The sequence below is a fragment of the Chaetodon trifascialis genome, chromosome 7, assembly GCF_039877785.1.
Source record: "Chaetodon trifascialis isolate fChaTrf1 chromosome 7, fChaTrf1.hap1, whole genome shotgun sequence".
NCBI lineage: Eukaryota > Metazoa > Chordata > Actinopteri > Chaetodontiformes > Chaetodontidae > Chaetodon > Chaetodon trifascialis.
In genome coordinates, this window is record NC_092062.1 from 23029455 (window position 1) to 23046938 (window position 17484).

Sequence of the window (17484 nt, forward strand, 5' to 3'; positions counted from 1 at the left end):
AAACATGAAATGATTCAGCTATTAATTCCTGACAGCATACTGCATCTGTGAGGACCGAAAAGGTGGTTTGGAAGATTTATAGGATGCCATGGAGCTTTTGGTGACGAGTGAACAGCAGAGAAATGTTCAGACGAATGGGTTGTGCTTTCAGGGGCTGTCGTTTGTGGTTGTATATACATTATAGTGCAATACTAAGCAGTTACTGCATAGAGTCCATCCTCGAACAAAACAACAGCAACACTCTACATTATAATACAGTCCAATATGAAATGACAAACAACAGCCTTAAAAATGACCTCAGCTGAATCAGTACCTTGTTAGCTTTAAACAATTTACTTTTCCAAGCTTCACAGATGTAGCAATGGATTACCTTTGATTGTACAAAGGCATTTGATGTATATTTCAAACTCTAAACAAAAACAGCTCAAACTAATCATGCAGACAGGCAACAGTTCTAATCAGCAGAAACTCTCTAAGCTGTCTATGCAAACTAATGATCTGAGGAGTACAAAATGTGCCACATATTGTATCAAAGTTTTTTTTATTTATTCATTGAAAGGACTCATGGGCGGACAACTTCTTTCAAAAAGAAAATACAGGTTTTGCACCTTTTTTTTTTGGCCATGGGCCATTCATGTTGCAAGACTTGCTGCCAAAGACATGAGGAGACAACGCAGCAGTTTGTTTTGTGTGCCATGTCCATTTCTTTAGGGTCGACAGAGAAGACTCACGTTTTCACTCAGGCACTGCTGAGATCTGAGAGGTCGTGAGTTACGTAATAGCTTTCAGTTATAAAACCTATACTAATGACTCTCAACATGTCTAAATTTATGCAAGCAACCCCAGTGGTGCGAGGAAGGCGAAGGCGTCTAATCATCATTGTCTGTCGATTTGTAGTGGTCTTCGTCAATGGTGGAAAAGATGTGGCCTTCATTGCTCAGGAACTCCACTGCTTGCCTGTTGGAGAGAAATATTAATAGTGTTTTTGAAGGTCTTTTTTTTTTAATTTGTGTGTGGGGGGGGTTGCATTGACGTCAAGCAATTCAAATTAAACTTTTCAGCTTCCTTGACAGTCCGACACGCCTGGTTTGTTTTGACACATATACAATTCAAACAGGAACAATAAATCCATAGGGAGAGAAAATTAACAAGCAACTTTTTTGATTGTAACGAATCATTTGTCATTTTTCAAGCAAAATGGCAAAGATTTGATGATCCTCTCGATGGTTATCTTTAACAAAAGCAGTCCAACGGTGAAAAAGCACCCGATGCACATCTGTGATCAAGACAGCTTATCTGAACAAACAGTTTCAACAACCTGAGATAAACTGTCCTCAGCTCAGTTTCTGTCTCTTGAGCGGAACTGACAGAGAAGCTCATCAGACCACAGTGCGAATTACACATTCGGTGTCTCCAAAAGCCTGATAAAATTGTCGATTCGGTGTTCTGCTTTTCAGTTTAAGGGTTCCTGTGGGTGCAACACTGTAAAAAATCTCACTGTCCAAACTCACCAGAACATCACAATGAAAATGTTATTCTATGGCGGGTTATTGTGTTAGGGCTTAAAGCGGAACATCTCTTACTTGATGACAGGCAGACTAATGCCGCTGAGTCTCTGCTTTAGGTCCTGAATGCTGATGCCCTGCGGGAACGGGCAGCTTCTTATCAAACTCAGCACCTTGTGAGACGAACAATCACGTTAGAACATGCAAACTGAAAATGCGGATGCATCCTTCAACTCAAGACACCTCTTTGTGAACACATGACAGCCATTTTCATGTAATCACATTAAGTCAGGACAGGAAGTATGAGATGATGAGCATTGTGCAATGCAACATGATTTTCTGTGCAAATGTGAAAATAAAGCTTTTGGCCTGATAATTTTATATCTAATCAATGCTCGTGTCCGTTTCATTTGTTGAAAGCTAAAAACTGAACAGCTGAAATTTTTATGGCTTTCTGCATTAGCTGTCTTTAAATATATTTAATAAATTAGATTGATTAGCATGTTGTGTATGTAACAATAGGGCCAACCTTTAAAAGAACTGTATTCTAAAAGTCTGATCATAATATATCACTTAGGCTCACCTGATTCTGGTTTGCACTTAACCCATTGTTAGTCATGTCATTTGCCCCTGCGTAGCTCCCTCTCATGCTGTCCATGCCGGGTCGTGACATGGGGGTTACGTTAGTGCTCATTCCTACTCCAGCACCAGGCTGAAAGAGAAGCAAAACTAGCTGGCTTTCACAACTTTCCAGGTAACAGCACAAAGCACATCCTCAAAGCTAAATACAACAGCAAATTTGACTAATGTGTGTTCAACCGTGGAAAAAAAAAAAAAAAAAACCCAGTGTCATCGCACACTGAAGCCAGATAACATCAGATAAAAGTTAGGAAAGTCAGCACTTGTCAGCTTCACACTGATGTTTCTGCCAGCTTATTTTTGAGTACTGAGTAGACTTTCTCAATACCAACTTAAATGAAGCTTTCTTTAACATATTTCTAAGAGCTGGTGGCTAACCTGATTTCCTCACTTAGGGTTTTGCAACATTAAAAGCAGCTGGTCGACATTTCTCACCATGGTCTGAGGTTTGCTGAGAACCATATGTGCTTGAACAACCTCCAGCATATGTGAGGTGATTTCATTCATGTCCTCCAGGGGCCTGACGCTGAACGCCACAACAGACCTGTGGTTCTGAGAAAGGAAGACAGACACGCAGCCTCAGTTAATTTTCAAATGGCTGAGTGCACAGAGGAACTACGGGGTGTGAAAGAGTATGTGAGACCTCTCTACACATCATTTTCACAGCGAACTTTATTGCATGTATATCAAGAGAAAGAAACAAAACATATTGGTCAGTAATATCAAAGCCTTCTACAATGGAGCAAAGTAACATTCAGACACACCGCACACCAAATCGTGTGCTACAATGTGAATAACTCTTCCAAAGGATAAAACTGCAAATTAAATTACACACAGTCCTGCAGCCTCACAACAGATCATAAAGCCAAGCTCCTACTTGTTTCTGGGTACTATGGAGGGGATTTTAGGACAGTAATCTCACCTGAAAGGAGCGCAGATTGCCCGAGACTTTGACATATGTGCCTGGAGGCAGGACGGTGCTGTCCACACTGGGGTCCTACACCAACCAAAACAACAGTGTTACCAAGAGGCTTCATTTGTGGAGTTTACCAAACAACAATATGCTACAGCTTCTGAGCAAATGTCAGTTATTCAACGGCAATATGTTGAGTTAGTTCACACTTAAAGCAAAAAGTCTTGGATTATCACCACAGTGTGTTACACTTGCGCTGCATTCTTAAATGGGTATTTTACTGCTGGAAAGTTGGTCTTTTTATAAAACTGGGCTGTCTATTCAGTAGAAAGATGACCAGAGAAAACAGAAAGAATGGCTGTGGTATTTTCTTTTGCTCAAAAAGTAGAAAACCACATCGCTTCCACTGTGAAGGAGGTACTGCGAGCTGTGTGGTACTTCGTTTTGGCTCGTCCGGCTTCAAGCAATGGTAGCCTAGACATACTCAACTGAACGGAAAACCACCAACACTGTGGCCTTCTCGGGATTTGGTTTTATTTGTCACACATTAATATTTAGACAAATGGTTAACACTTATCTCACAAGAGATTAATACAACAGCAGACGATTAAAAATAGTTTGTGCGTGTAAAAGCATAAAAGCCTCCTCACTGACCTCTGTGTCGACCCACTGCTTGACATCCATGGGGGCACCTGTCATGTCATCGACCTTGTACTGGATGTTGGTCATGGATTTGTCTGTGCTCCTGATGACCCCCACAATTGTAACCTATGACACAGAACATGAACTATTATCCAACAGTGAGACCAAAAGTTACACGGTGACATTCTTACAATAGGTGTGTTAATTGTGCTGCAGCGTTTACCTCTTGAAATAATTATTATTCAATTACTTATTTCAGCTCTACCGGCAACAATCCTGATACTGGATTAATGAATTCTCAAACAAAAAGGATTTGGATTTGGCGCTTCCTTTTTTATATACTATAAACAGAGTATCTCTGGGTTTTAGACAAAACCGGCTTAAAAGCAATCAGCAACGCAGTATTGATTGCCTTAATTCTTCTCTCATATCTTCCTGTAGAAGCCAAATCCAAATAGTTTCATAAAACAAAAAAAAGATCAACTAACAATTATCATAATTAGTGTAATTAGTCTCTGCCCAGTTCAACTCTCATCCCACTTGACATTATTGAGTTATTTTCACATTCTGCCACCGTGCTGTCCTTCAGTTTACCTGCGCAACTTCCACATCGCCTACTCTGAAGGCCTCATCGGCCTGGGAGGCGGACATCAGCTGTGAAACTGTGCAGGGGATGATCTGCGTGGCACGGCTTCTCTGCAAAACATACACACACACAGGTTGACTGCTGTGCCTCACCATTCAACAGGAGGTGATGGTCAATCAGTGTTCAAGGAAAATAATAAAGAAGGACGAGTTATTCACACTGCTCTCCGTGTAGTTAGCCGCTCAGTTTCACAGGCTGTCAATCTGAGTGATGGAGGCACCAGTATTTTGTCATTTAGCTGGTGTTTCTTATGTTTTCAGGGTACATTTTGTTTGGCTTGTAGTTCACTCAATAATTTATATGCATGCAAGTTATGTAAATGTACGTAAATGTGTTGCTACTTTTTTTGACAAGTTTCTGATAGCCGTGACATATGAATTTATTATACTATAGCCAATGGTTAGTACACAGCCTACCGATGCACAATGAATAATCAGAGGAGGTTTGTAAACGTTTCATTTGAATATATGATAACATTAGATATTATTAGCCACATTAGCAGCATCTGGATCAAACTAAAAGGAAGAGACAAGGTGTGAAAAGATTTCATTGACAATATTTATTCATCAAGGTCATGTGATGATGATGATGCTGTGTTTTGTGTCTGGCATCAAGCACTGCAACATCAGTATTATGACTCTTCCTTCTTTTATCGTTTCCTTGTCCGTGTTCCCATCAGAACACATAATTATGTGTACTTATGTGTAAATGGGAGAGAGTGTCAAGTGAATGACAGACTGATAAACCTAATCTATTTAAGTATAGAAGAGCAATTAGGGATAATGTTGTTTTGATGGCTTATTGCTATGCATCTGTTTCGAGTTTCCAGAGGATTATAAAGAAGTTGTGGTGCAAACAAACCCCTTTCTTCTCTCCTCCCTGGGACAGGGAAGGTGATGCAAAGCCTCCCGGTGATTGAGTGTAACCTCCAGCCATACCCGACTCACTGTAGCCTCCTGAAAACGCACACAGGCAGTGACAGTTGAGATGAGGAGACGTTTATTCGCCCCGCTACCCATTCGAAACACTTTTTTTCACCAACAGACGTTAGCATCAAAGACGCAACAACAACAATGACCCCAGTGAGTAGACAAGCTAACGTTAGCCAGAGCCAGAAGACGTTAACAAGCCGACGTGACCACTTTATGAACACAACAGTGTGGGTATTAAACTCACCCTGATTCCACATGTTGCCACCTTGTTGTTAATAAACTCAAATGTGAAACGCTACAGACACCGCAGAGAAATCACAACAAACACGCGCAGGTATGGTCTGTTGACTTCTTCCTTGTGCTGTCCCGCGCGCCAAACTCAATATTCAACGCATGCGCGCAGCGGAAGTCCCGCGAAACCTGCACGATAGGCTCCGGGTGTTTGAGCCCTGATTCTGGCTTGTCAGACCGTCATTGCTCTGTTTGTCGATACGAATCCCGAAATGTCGGAACTCTAGATCTCAGCAATGACCCTAAAATACCGTTAGCGCTTATCTACCCGACATTTTGGCTCATGCAGCTTATTGAGGAGGTACACGGCTTGGAGAAAGGAGTGCCTACAAGGCAAAAATCGGGGCAAAAGTGCAATGTCAAGGGAGCAGAGCGCCGAGTTACAGCTTTGCTGCCTTCAGGTCCTGTTGGAAAATTGAACGTAGCGACGATCTATTATATCTACTGTTTTAAAAGTTGATCTGCTTGATTAACACCATACTATAAAAAATCAACTGGAACGAGATATATCTGCTTTCTGTAACAATTTCAAAGAAATGAATTCTTTACCGGTATAAGTCCATGAATTACATCCTTTCCTACACGAATTGCGGGCATCACCCAAAGGTAGCATACGCGCCACAGGGCTTGTTCGGCCTTTTTATGTTCAAAGACATATGGCATTTAGAATTTGAAACAAACAGAAACACCGACTAAAGAACTGTTAAGGTGGACTTCTGGTTTTATTTTTATCATATATAAAAATAGTTCGTCTGCAGGGTTATGGCAGTCCTGTGCCCTGATTGGTATGGCTGATGTCTTTTTATGGCCTCTCAAATATGTAGCCTATAAATAAATATGGTCCATTACACTGTTTCAATCTCTGAATTAAATCTTTGGAGTAATTCCACATGACAAATACGTGTTTGCCTTGAAGCCCAGTGGTTTACTTTTTACTAGTTTTCAGGCCCTCCTGCCAAAAGTCTGTTAAAATAGCGTCTAGGCTATTTTATTTAAAAGTTAAAGGTTAACTTTAAGCCATGTACAGCCTGTTAGTCTTTCAAAGGAAAGCTGATAATCTTTGTTTTGTATTTCACATTTGAACAACAAACGGAACTTGCAGAGAAATGGACCACCTTCATGTCACGCGTCATGAAAATCTATATCTTATCTTGCTTTGCCTTTTATAGACTTACCTCTCGCACCTGGACATGACTTTTGTATCTTTGCTTTCTTCAAAGACTTCATCATGTTCACAGTGAGGCTGCTCCTATCTTATCTGCTTTTCAAAGAAGCTCTTGCGCTGTCAGGTAGGTATCCAAAATAACATAATGTAATATACAACCTTAAAATGCTTCTTGAAGAACTCCTTTCATAGTGCAAAGAAAACTTCATGTGCGCAATTACGCGTCGTTTTCATCCAGGAAACTTCTGGCACATCACGGACCAGCATTGGGACCCAACATACAAACTGACCGATAATCCTCAGCTTGTGTGCGCATCAAGCGGTAATCAGCCTGCAACCAACGCGGGGAAGTTTGGAGACTATGTCTGTGACTCGCCTTGGCACCTTATTAACTCCTCTGTGTATGCTATGAAGGATATTCTACCAGACCCGGACTTCATCGTATGGACAGGGTATGTGCTTTAGGCTGATTGTGACATTTCTTCATGATCATTGACTTGAGTCCCAAGTAACATCGACAGAGAAAAAGATGCTTCATGCTTCATAATCTCATGCACTAGGGGCACAGCTTGAAACCACTGTCCCACTCAAACACCATTGACAAGGCCTCCGTTATAAATCACAGTATAATTCTCTTCTATTTGGTGGGAACTTTCCAACTGTGGAACCCTAGAAATCATCATTATCCTCAGTTTGTTTTGCTTCTCAGAGATGACACACCACATGTGCCCAATGAGGAGCTGGGAGAAGAAGCGGTGCTCCACATTATCAGCAACCTTACCGACATCATAAAACAGGTGTTTCCAAGTAAGTGTGAGGTCCAGTGACATAATGTACATTTAAGGGGGGGAAACATTGGATATCAACACTTTTTGTAGTATAGATATATTCATATTAATGACAAAATCTTTCCATTTACTGCTTTCCATAGACACTAAAGTGTACTCTGCCCTGGGCAACCATGACTACCACCCCAAGAGCCAGCTTCCTGCAACCCCAAACTACATTTATGACCAAATAAAAGAAATGTGGGTGGACTGGTTGGATCCAGGGTCCCGAGAAACATTTAAAAAAGGTGGATAGAGCCTCCTGTGATACGCTGAGATTTGTTCTTTTAATATTAACAATAGTTCCTTCATAAGAATGAATAAATCACCTCATAAATAAAACACAAATTATACATGTTAACGCACATCCCATTGTGCTGTGCATTCTCTGCAATATTTGTCCTCACATAGGTGGATATTACACAGAAAAGCTGCTGAATCGAGCAGGTTTCAGGATGCTGGTCCTCAACACAAATCTCTACTATGACCAGAACAAGCTGACGGAGAACATGGAGGACCCAGCGGGCCAATTGAGCTGGGCGGACCAGGTTCTTACAGAGGCTGCCAAGAACAAAGAAAAGGCAAAGAATCTCGTCTATCCTGACTTCTTTTAATTCGCTCTCATGCTCGAGGGCAATAAAATATTCAGTGCACAGTAATTCCTCTTTTAAGGCAGGTTGCCAGGGTAAACGGGAAGATTACTTTCAGTTCAGTTTTTAGTTGAGTAATAACCTCATAATAAAGAGGATAACTCTCACAACCAGACGCTCCAAAAATCTGAGCTCTGGCTGGCCAATTTAACTTAACTAAAAGATGAACTGACTGTTTGCTAACTCTACATTTGTTTCTCTGCCAGGTGTACATCATTGGCCACATTCCTCCAGGTTTCTTTGAGAAGAAGAGAAGTAAGCCGTGGTTCACAAGTAAATTCAACAAGCTGTACTTGGACCTAATTCAGAAGCATCACTCAGTCATACTTGGACAGTTCTTTGGCCATCATCACACTGACAGCTTCCGCATGTTCTACAACTCAGAGGGTAAGATCAGACTGTTGTGGTACTGCTGATCTCTTGACAGTGATGCACAGTGACTGTCCTGACTGACCTATTACGTTTTGCACACAATACTGTGGTAACCAGAGGTGATGCCCCCTTTGCTGCTATAGGCTCTCCTATCAGTACGATGTTCCTCGGCCCAGGTGTCACACCGTGGAAAACAACGCTTCCTGGAGTCGTGAACGGAGCCAACAACCCCGGGATCCGTGTCTTTGAATATGACACGCAAACCCTCCTCGTCAAAGTAAGTGTTGATCTGTATAACTTACATTCAAAAATGTTTAGCGGCCTTTCTAAGATGGAATAGACGTCCTTTGTGCTTTTTAACAGGATGTGCGACACCCACAAAAGCGCTTAACACTTCTGTTCTGGTTTCTGTTTTCTAAACCACGTTTGAACATACTCAGGATGTGGTAACCTATTACCTGAACCTGACTTACGCTAATGCAGCCCGTGGACGCTGGGAGAAGGAGTATCGCCTCACAGAAAGCTTCAGACTACCAGATGCCTCCCCAGCCTCCATGCATCAGGCCCTGGCGCACATTGCTGATGACGACTGCTACCTACAGAAGTACTACGAGTTCAACTCTGTCAGCTATGACCTGACAGAGTGTGACAGTGACTGCCGTGTTGATCACGTGTGCGCAATCAGAGAGGTAGACTTTGACAGGTATGAACACTGTCTGGAAAAAGAAGGAACAGCAGCCATTTATGGTGGGTTGCTGCCAGTCCTCTCTGTGGCTGTAAGTCTGGTGCTAGCCAACTGCTAATCATCATCTATATCACAGATGTTTACAGTATATTATTATTTAAAAAAAAGAAACTGAAGATATTTGCAGAGCAATTGTGCAGTTAAAACATCTGTTTTAACTGACAATATTTAACAGTTACCTTTTAAATTATATGGCATCTATAATTCAAGTGAGTCATGCATGAGATGTACTTCAGCAGGGAAAAAAACAACCTTTGGCTTCAGCTATCTTTGGTGCAGCCTCTTTACTTTGGTTTATTGGTACTGCTTCATTATATTTCCAGTCATTAGAAAAACTATGTGCAATGCATGTGGTTCAGGGGGTTTAAGTACATGCCACCCAGCTGTTCTGGATCAAATCCAGACTTTTGTAAAAGACTTTTGTCTAATTCTACTATTTAATAAAATGTGAATATCAGTATGATTATGGCAGTAAATCTGTTGATTAATATCAATTGCACTTGATCATGCCCGTACAACTTGGAAACAACGCAACTTGTTACTAAACCCATCAGATAAAGCTGCATTATCTAGGTTCTCTAATGATTCCTGTACTCCCATATTACCATATAAAGCGTTTTTAATAACTCACAACATGACAAATAGTGGACTTTGAGCCAGCCGTGAAGACACATTTATTGAGTATGTGCTTGAGTGGTGTATTTGATTAACACATCAACAACAAGGTGGCAGTCCTGGGGTTACAGGTGTTATCGTTGTTTACTGTGCTCACATAATCAGGACCTGTTTAGCTGAAGTGAAAGGCTGCATGGCTGCATCCAGAGCTTTGCTGTAGTCTTGGAGGCCCACCTCTGTGCAGACAGGAGCTGTCAGCTTTCCCTGCTGGATGAGGCAGCACAGTTCATCCAGCATGGCTCTAAATGCTCTTCCATCTAAGGAGAAAGTCTCATTAATTCATTTTAAAAGACTTATTTGGGTATCTTGTTCTATGAAACTCAATGCCAACTCACCATTTGAATGTTCTTTCTTCCACTGTGTGACCCAAAATCCCCGAACCTTCACGTCCTTGAAAATGAGAGCACTCTGGAGAACAGGTTTAGAGAGTATACTGAGAGGAAAAGTGTCTCTATTAAAAGTAATCTTAAATCTGGGAGTCTGCAGGAGCTTTCATCTCACCACAGGGACAGTAACAGGCTGTTTGGCCATCCCTCCGTACGTCACCATAGATCCTCGAACCCTGGAAGGCATGGGAATTACAGCATTTTATGATCAGACTTTCTCTTCAGTGTCAGATATTAGATCACTACAACAAAGATCAGCATTCTCACTGTAGATGACGGAGCAGTTCTGTTGCGCTCTTGCCTCCGACTCCATTCAGTGCCAGCTTAGGCCTTGGGCAAGTCTTGTTAAAAGAAAGAAGTGAAACATGATTATATTGTATGTTTCTCCAGTGGCTAAAGCCACATGATAATATCTTTTTACCAGCAATCTGACTCACAGACCTTGAACAGTTCCTTAATCTCAGGCCGCCTCAGCGCCTCTTCTTTGATCACATGAGTTGCACCGATGGCCTTCAGCCTATCACTGAGCTGGGTGAACTCTGGCCTTTGAAAAGGATGAAGAAGTTCATTACGGTCATACATTCTAGCACATTCTAGCAAACACTCACTCTGTCTGTTACCCATGGACAAGACCCCACTATCTGCCAGGTGGCTTTCAGGAACAGATCGATGACCCGAGCCACTGATCAGGACTGAAAAATTTCACTTCCTGAAAATCACTCATACTTAGTCAAATAGAGAGCTGAAGTGTAAACCAGTCAGTTGCAGTATATACCCAGAATAGCCATTTCGGTTCATCGAAAATGACAAAGTTCACCTGTCTCTGATGACGTTAATAGTGTTTATTCCCCTTGCGGCAGCAATCTGTATTACAGCCTGGCCGACTCCACTGTTGGCTGCATTCTGGATCACAGAATCACCTGCAAGGGCAGCAGATTGAAGGACACGGTCACAGCTGCTACTGCACAGCATGCCATGTTTTTAGAGATATCTTAGGCAGGAATAATTTCCATATACATTTTTATGTCATCAGCACTCTAATCGGTTGTGTTGTTCTCATTATTTGTGTACCAGCTTGCTTGTTGATTAATGGAGCTTTGAAGGTGTAGGATTTGTTCCAGTGCAAGTTCACACTTTAAGTACCAGCCCATAAACCTGAACAAGGAAGTGGCTTTAATTCATTGATCGAAGTCAGGACTACTTCTGTAAGTCACCTGTGTTTTGTGGTCATTTGAAACACAACTGCTAACTAAAAACTAAAAACTGGTTGTTTCATTATTACTGAGAGTTTCTACAACCAGGGGGTGATGGTTTCATCAATCTGTTGATAAGAAAACAATGTAACCAATATTTCCTGGAAGCCGAAATAAAAGGATGTGTAAACCGAAAGTAAAACAATGTTCTGACTGTGTGTAGAAATGATTACCTGGCTTGAGATCCTCAAAATCAGAGAGCATCCTGAAGGCAGTGCAGGGATTCACCCCCAGCGTGGCAGCAGACAACAAAGGAATGTCATTCGGCACTGAGATGACATCATCCTCAGCTAGCACTGCCTCCGTCCTCCATGTCCCTGCTCTCACAAAAGCATAAAATCCTTAAGATCTCAGACAGTTGTGATCCTATGAACTCATTCATGTGATTCAAACTGTAATTTACCTAGACCAGCATCTTTTGGGATCACCCAGTCTCCTGTTTTGAGCGATTTCACCTGATCGCCCACCTCCACGACCTGGGCCACTCCCTCGTTGCCCCCAACAGCTGGGAGGTCAGGCAGGATAGCATAAATACCTGAAAAAACACTGTCAGATAAACAACCGACCTCAATACCGTACAAATATAAATACTGTGTTGGGTTTTTTGGCTGTCTTGCTCAGTGGTCTCGTGTGGAGGGAACCGACAAACCAAATACCTTGAATCATGTTGATGTCTGATGGGTTTATTGGAGCTGCTAGCATTTTAACCAGGACATCCTTTGCACCAATGGGGGGCAGATCTACATCCTCCAACCTGGCAACCAAAAAGACTAATGTAATTCTGTTCTTGTTATTTTTGTCATTTGATTGATTACCACTGGGTTTTATACTATTGGTTGGACAAAACAAGCTATTGAATGTGATAATCTTGGGCTGTGGGACATTTTGATGGACCTCTTTTACTGACATTTATATACCATGGCATATATACTGCTAAAAAGTACTGTTTGAAAGATTTCTGATAAATGATAATAATAATAATAATAATAATAATAATAATAATAATAATAATAATAATAATTAAATGTCATCTCTGTGTGGAATGGGCCACCCGTCAAATACCAGCGGGTACTTTTGTACTCCGACGTCAGAGGGCAGTAATGAGCTCACCACTGCTTGGCACACAATAATAAGGCGAAGAAGTCGCACTAGCAAACCTATTCGGTCAAGCGGCAAAAGGTGAGATTTGTGCGTTATCAGAAGGGTTTTCAAACAGTGTTTTCCAATTTAACAACTGAAAAGACTTAAAGAGTGAAGACTAAGAGGTTGGTTCGGAAAATGTACGTCCGGTTAACCGTCCCGCCTCTGTCAAACAGCGGCGTACAGCCCCTTCCCTGAGCCTTACTGTGGGATAGTGGGAGACGTACGCAGTACGGGGACGTATAAACGATATGCTTAATGTTTATTTAGATGGGGACTCTTACTTAACGACTTGAGGAGGGTCTCCGTGTTTTCTGTACTGAAGAGCCTTGCACGTCTGTGCTCGAAGTCCAGCTGCATGACTGAAGGGAGAAACATTAGCATTAGCCCTGCGCCTTGTAAACTTTAAGAGAGCAGCGACGAAGCTCCTTCTGCAGACTGTTTGGCTTCTTAAACACACTGTGTGAAGTGGCAGCCACATCGCGGCACGAGAGTTGACTTCAAAATATAAAAATCGATACCCCTACTCAATTATATTTGTCATTTGAAGGCTGAGTTTTGATAGCATCCCTCTTACTGTGCGGCCATATTGGATTTTACCCGTGAGGTTGTGTCATTGAAGATATAAACAGAGAACAGCGCCCCCGGTGGACAAGCACGGTAACTCGCCGCTATTGCTACTAGAACCACTATACCGCGCGATTTTGTTTCACGCGGAAAGCGGAACTGGGTATTGGGTCGATATTTCACTTCATGTCGTGCAACACTGTGAGAGTGAGCGTTTTTGTTGTTTCTCATTTACAGCCTGTGTATGTCCATGGTGGTCCAATTTTGTGGTGCCTCTACTCATGTATGTCCACACATGTACTTCCACTACATTTCAGGAAGTTAGTACTATAATACTGTCTGCAGCTGACCAAAATGTCGTTGTCTGTTTCTTTGTGTTTAGTCTAGAAAGTATCTAAAAATAGAAAACGCACATAAAAAGTTCTCAGTATTACAAGTTCTCACTATTACATCTTCATATGTCTTATTGCAGAAGAATAATGGTATCAAACTCAAATATATTCAGTTTCTATTTAATTGTGTTGAAACAACAGGTGCTCACATTTTACAATTTGGCATTTTACATTTTCCCGTTCCCTGGTTTTGCGCTTTGTAATACTTGCTGGCTGTGATGACTTAATTTCCCTGATGTGGGATCAATAAAGTCTTATCTTATTTTGTGCTCAATAAAGTCCTTTTATGATCAGTCTATAAGCCTATCCAAATTGTTGCCAGTTGTGTTTCTGTTGATTGACTTACCAATAAATCCATTTAAGTTCCAGTACTACAATATTGCTTTATCTTTTATTACACCACACACCTATTTGAAAGTTATAAGTATTTACCTCGACTTAAGATATTTCAATTTAAAACATATTTAAACTATGACTTGTAGAGTGAACTTCTCTCCACTACATAAGATGTTGGGTGCCATTCCCTATCAAAGCCTACTTTAGAAATGGTTTAAGTGTTTCAAAGAATGGCTTGCATATATTATAGATAATCAGAAATTAAAAGGGAAAACATATGGGTTCCAAAGTATTACAAAAATCCATGTGGCTGGCTGGTATAGCTTCCTTTGTAGGGAGCAATTCTGCATGAAAACTTTTACTTCTGATACTACCAATCATTTGCTTGAGGGGGATTTTGAATGCCAGATTTTTAGTCCTCGTGAGTTGTTCACGATCTATTGTAAGAGCATGAAGGAAAGAGAAAAAGACACATGATTATTGACATATTTACTAGGAAATGGAGCAGATCTTTACATATAGAAACATAATCACAGTAATACTTTGAAAAGCCTACATGCTGCTCATCATTGACAAACTAGCCATCAAGTCAAGATAAAAAGATCAAGATAGTTGTAGTTGCACGGCAGTCAATGTTGATACATTCATCAGTAAAAAAATGCACATTTTTTGGAAGTAGCTCAAGCCATTTATTTGTTAAGATACCACATCACTAATTAAATGGCTGATGGTCGCAAACAAGATGTACCACATAAAGCAAACTGGGATACAGACAGCTTTGATGTGCTTCAAATGTTACCCTGAGCACAGTTTTACAAGTCTTTGGATTTTCAGGGTATATCTAACCCATCTAATGCCCCACAATCATATCACAAAAACACACCACTGAGGGGTCAAACAGGTTTGTTGCAATCAGTGGTGGACTTTAGTTTCCAAATGATACTTTGAAAACATCATGAAGTACAGCAGAATATTGTGAACAATACAACACTTTTTAACTGTTATTAAACCTTTATCTAAACAGCGACTGAGTTTGCAGATGGGTTAAATCAGTGGTTTCAGGGATTTTAAAGAAAGTTATTCACAGAGACTGATAACAAAAGTCATCCGTTTGAAATCCCTTTTAAATGGAGAGAAAGTTAAAATGTTCAAGTCCGAGGATACAGTAGCACTGCAATCACCAAGTGGTAAATTCAACATAAAAATACACAGAAAAGTAAACCATTTCTATCTAATCAGAGCACTTTAACAATCTTTTCATATCCTGAGTGGAATTATCAAAACAGTGTTTGCTTCTGCAGCCTTTAAACTATAAACGCTACCTAATGGCAGAGTGTGAAACAATGTTTGAGTATTAAGTCATCAATGACACATTCTTTTTGTCATAAGCACTGATAGTCTGAAACACCACGTATCGGCCATGTGTTGAGATGAGACAACCCCGGATTATATACTACTAGCCCCAATCCCTTTAATAATATTCTACTACATCCCCATCTACAACGATTATAGAGGAAAAAAATACAATAATAGTGGAACATTTTCTTCACATCATATCATGGCAAGCTATGTCAAAGAGGAGAAAATAGAAAGATCATCATCACACTGGGTGCACGAAAGCGAACAAAGAGTCAAAAAGCTTGTGAATCTCAATCTTAACTGTTTCACATCATCTAATGTGCCATTCCTTTATGGCCACAATCGTAGTATTTTTCTTATAAAAGAAACTGTCGCACCACATTTCCAAACCTATTTTACTTAAGCTTCTTTGTCCTGTGCTTCACATCATGCGGATGAGCATTCGGCCCCTGCTTTGTCTAGAAAAAACACTCCTCGACTCCTTCCAATCAATCTGAAGTATTCCCTGAGTTTTCAGATCGGTAATTCCTGAGATGAGCCTAAGAGTGGAGGTATTTCCTTTTCCAACCAGCAACCGGCTGTGTGTGGTATATGAAAATCTAAAAAAATATAATTCAGAGTATGGAACATATATTCAAAAGAGATTAAACTGAATTAAAAAAAAAAAAACTACTTAATGCATCTTACACATGATTAGTGCGGAGTAACATTGCATTGGTTTTGGCATAGATAGATAGCAATAACAACGGGACTTTCTTCAGAAAGGCTCATTGTGCTCAAAAATTAAGAGTAAAAAAACAAAGCAAAACAAAAAAAAAAAATCATACAAGGCAAAGAAAATAAAACAAACTCACAGTTTATGTCAGTCCTCATAATACTATGTACCTGTACAGTATGTACTGTATACTATTACTCTTGTGTTGCAATATAGTACTGTCAAACTGCATTCATACTGCATTGAATTATTGTTAAGGACAATGATTTATCAGGATCATACGTACAAAGTAATACAAGTACCTTGATGTTAAAAATGTGTTACCCAAATATATTCTCACATCATGGAGCTCTGAATGACATTTGCAAGTTTTTTGATGTCTACCATTCATTGCTGAGAGGCTTCAACAAGAGCAGAGGGAGGAAACGGCAGCACTCTTGGATGAAAATAAATAAGTAGAATGATTTCTTCAAAAAGGCTTTAGAATAATTTTACATATATATTAATTGGGTGTAAAAGTCTCGTCAGCTTCTCCTGTAAAATGGGAGTAAAATGCTGATTAGCTAGCTAGTTCTACATGCTCCTCCGTGCAGGCTTGGTGTTCCTGAATTATTACCCTACTAAGGGTCATAGGGAGGTAATGTCTTAAATAACTACCTAGAAATGGATCACACTGGATATAAACAAAAACACCAGCCTTCCCACTGGTAACATCACGGCTGATTCTGCTTCATTTTATTCAAGTATCAAGAGGAGAGCTAGCTGGACCCCTTAGTAACTCAGTCCAGGTCAAGTATCTTATTAGAAGTAAAGATGTATCAGGTTTAGTATCACACTGGTTGGAATTCTATCAACTTGAGGTAATTAGAAAGCAGCAGTAGTTGACCGGTTAAAGGCTGAAAAGCAGTGTTTTGCTGCCCTCTCTGGTTGAGACTACTACTACACCCAGACTAATAATTAGTTTTCCCTGCTAAATAGTGGCAGGAGCTGTGATGGAGCTACATCACACACCCCAGTACAACAGACCACTCTGACCACATCCGGCTGTGATGTTGGGTGTGAGGTTCAAGAGATATGAACCTCTGACCATACCCCAGTTCAATGGCAATGCCATGTAAATAATGTAGTGCAAAAAGGATTTGATTTCATCCCAGCTCAAATCACAATCTCCATAGCTGTATTCTGAGGATATTTGGTTAACCATCAGCGGGTAGAGTGACGGTTTCAGTAGCAGACCAAACATGCACCAATGAGGTAGACCACCAGCAGAACGCTGGATGGAAATAATGACAAAAAATATTTCTGACCAAAAGCTGGAAACCACTTCTGGTCTG

General features: G+C 40.6%; 3 protein-coding genes across 3 annotated transcripts; 1 reads left to right on the plus strand and 2 right to left on the minus strand.

Annotated features, from left to right (window-relative positions):
• Positions 1 to 313: 313 nt before the first annotated feature.
• Positions 314 to 5658, minus strand: rpa2 (replication protein A2). Its single transcript, XM_070966690.1, has 9 exons — positions 5522 to 5658; positions 5207 to 5301; positions 4294 to 4395; positions 3712 to 3825; positions 3067 to 3141; positions 2580 to 2696; positions 2089 to 2217; positions 1584 to 1678; positions 314 to 957 (listed from the first exon to the last, which is right to left on the minus strand). The coding sequence occupies exons 1-9, from the start codon at positions 5532 to 5534 to the stop codon at positions 870 to 872; spliced, it is 828 nt and encodes a 275-aa protein (XP_070822791.1). The 5' UTR covers positions 5535 to 5658; the 3' UTR covers positions 314 to 869.
• A 1107-nt stretch (positions 5659 to 6765) lies between these two features.
• Positions 6766 to 9385, plus strand: smpdl3b (sphingomyelin phosphodiesterase acid like 3B). The gene is made up of 8 exons (XM_070966951.1): positions 6766 to 6857; positions 6972 to 7185; positions 7443 to 7540; positions 7665 to 7808; positions 7972 to 8141; positions 8417 to 8597; positions 8726 to 8859; positions 9023 to 9385. The coding sequence occupies exons 1-8, from the start codon at positions 6797 to 6799 to the stop codon at positions 9383 to 9385; spliced, it is 1365 nt and encodes a 454-aa protein (XP_070823052.1). The 5' UTR covers positions 6766 to 6796.
• Positions 9386 to 9974: 589 nt separating this feature from the next.
• On the minus strand, positions 9975 to 13393 carry mecr (mitochondrial trans-2-enoyl-CoA reductase). The gene is made up of 10 exons (XM_070966689.1): positions 13066 to 13393; positions 12298 to 12395; positions 12045 to 12176; positions 11815 to 11958; positions 11206 to 11308; positions 10830 to 10932; positions 10656 to 10729; positions 10504 to 10564; positions 10338 to 10410; positions 9975 to 10259 (listed from the first exon to the last, which is right to left on the minus strand). The coding sequence occupies exons 1-10, from the start codon at positions 13260 to 13262 to the stop codon at positions 10096 to 10098; spliced, it is 1149 nt and encodes a 382-aa protein (XP_070822790.1). The 5' UTR covers positions 13263 to 13393; the 3' UTR covers positions 9975 to 10095.
• Positions 13394 to 17484: the final 4091 nt, after the last annotated feature.

Coding starts and splice junctions, on each gene's coding strand:
- mecr (XM_070966689.1), bottom strand. CDS start 13,262: ATGTGGCTGCCACTTCACACAGTGTGTTTAAGAAGCCAAACAGTCTGC. Junction 11,959..12,044: donor CCCAAAAGATGCTGGTCTAG/GTAAATTACAGT, acceptor TTGTGAGAGCAG/GGACATGGAGGACGGAGGCA. Junction 10,565..10,655: donor GAACTGCTCCGTCATCTACA/GTGAGAATGCTG, acceptor CATGCCTTCCAG/GGTTCGAGGATCTATGGTGA.
- smpdl3b (XM_070966951.1), top strand. CDS start 6,797: ATGTTCACAGTGAGGCTGCTCCTATCTTATCTGCTTTTCAAAGAAGCT. Junction 7,186..7,442: donor GACTTCATCGTATGGACAGG/GTATGTGCTTTA, acceptor TTTGCTTCTCAG/AGATGACACACCACATGTGC. Junction 8,598..8,725: donor CATGTTCTACAACTCAGAGG/GTAAGATCAGAC, acceptor TTGCTGCTATAG/GCTCTCCTATCAGTACGATG.
- rpa2 (XM_070966690.1), bottom strand. Junction 1,679..2,088: donor TAAGTGCAAACCAGAATCAG/GTGAGCCTAAGT, acceptor TCGTCTCACAAG/GTGCTGAGTTTGATAAGAAG. Junction 958..1,583: donor ATTAGTCTGCCTGTCATCAA/GTAAGAGATGTT, acceptor TCTCTCCAACAG/GCAAGCAGTGGAGTTCCTGA.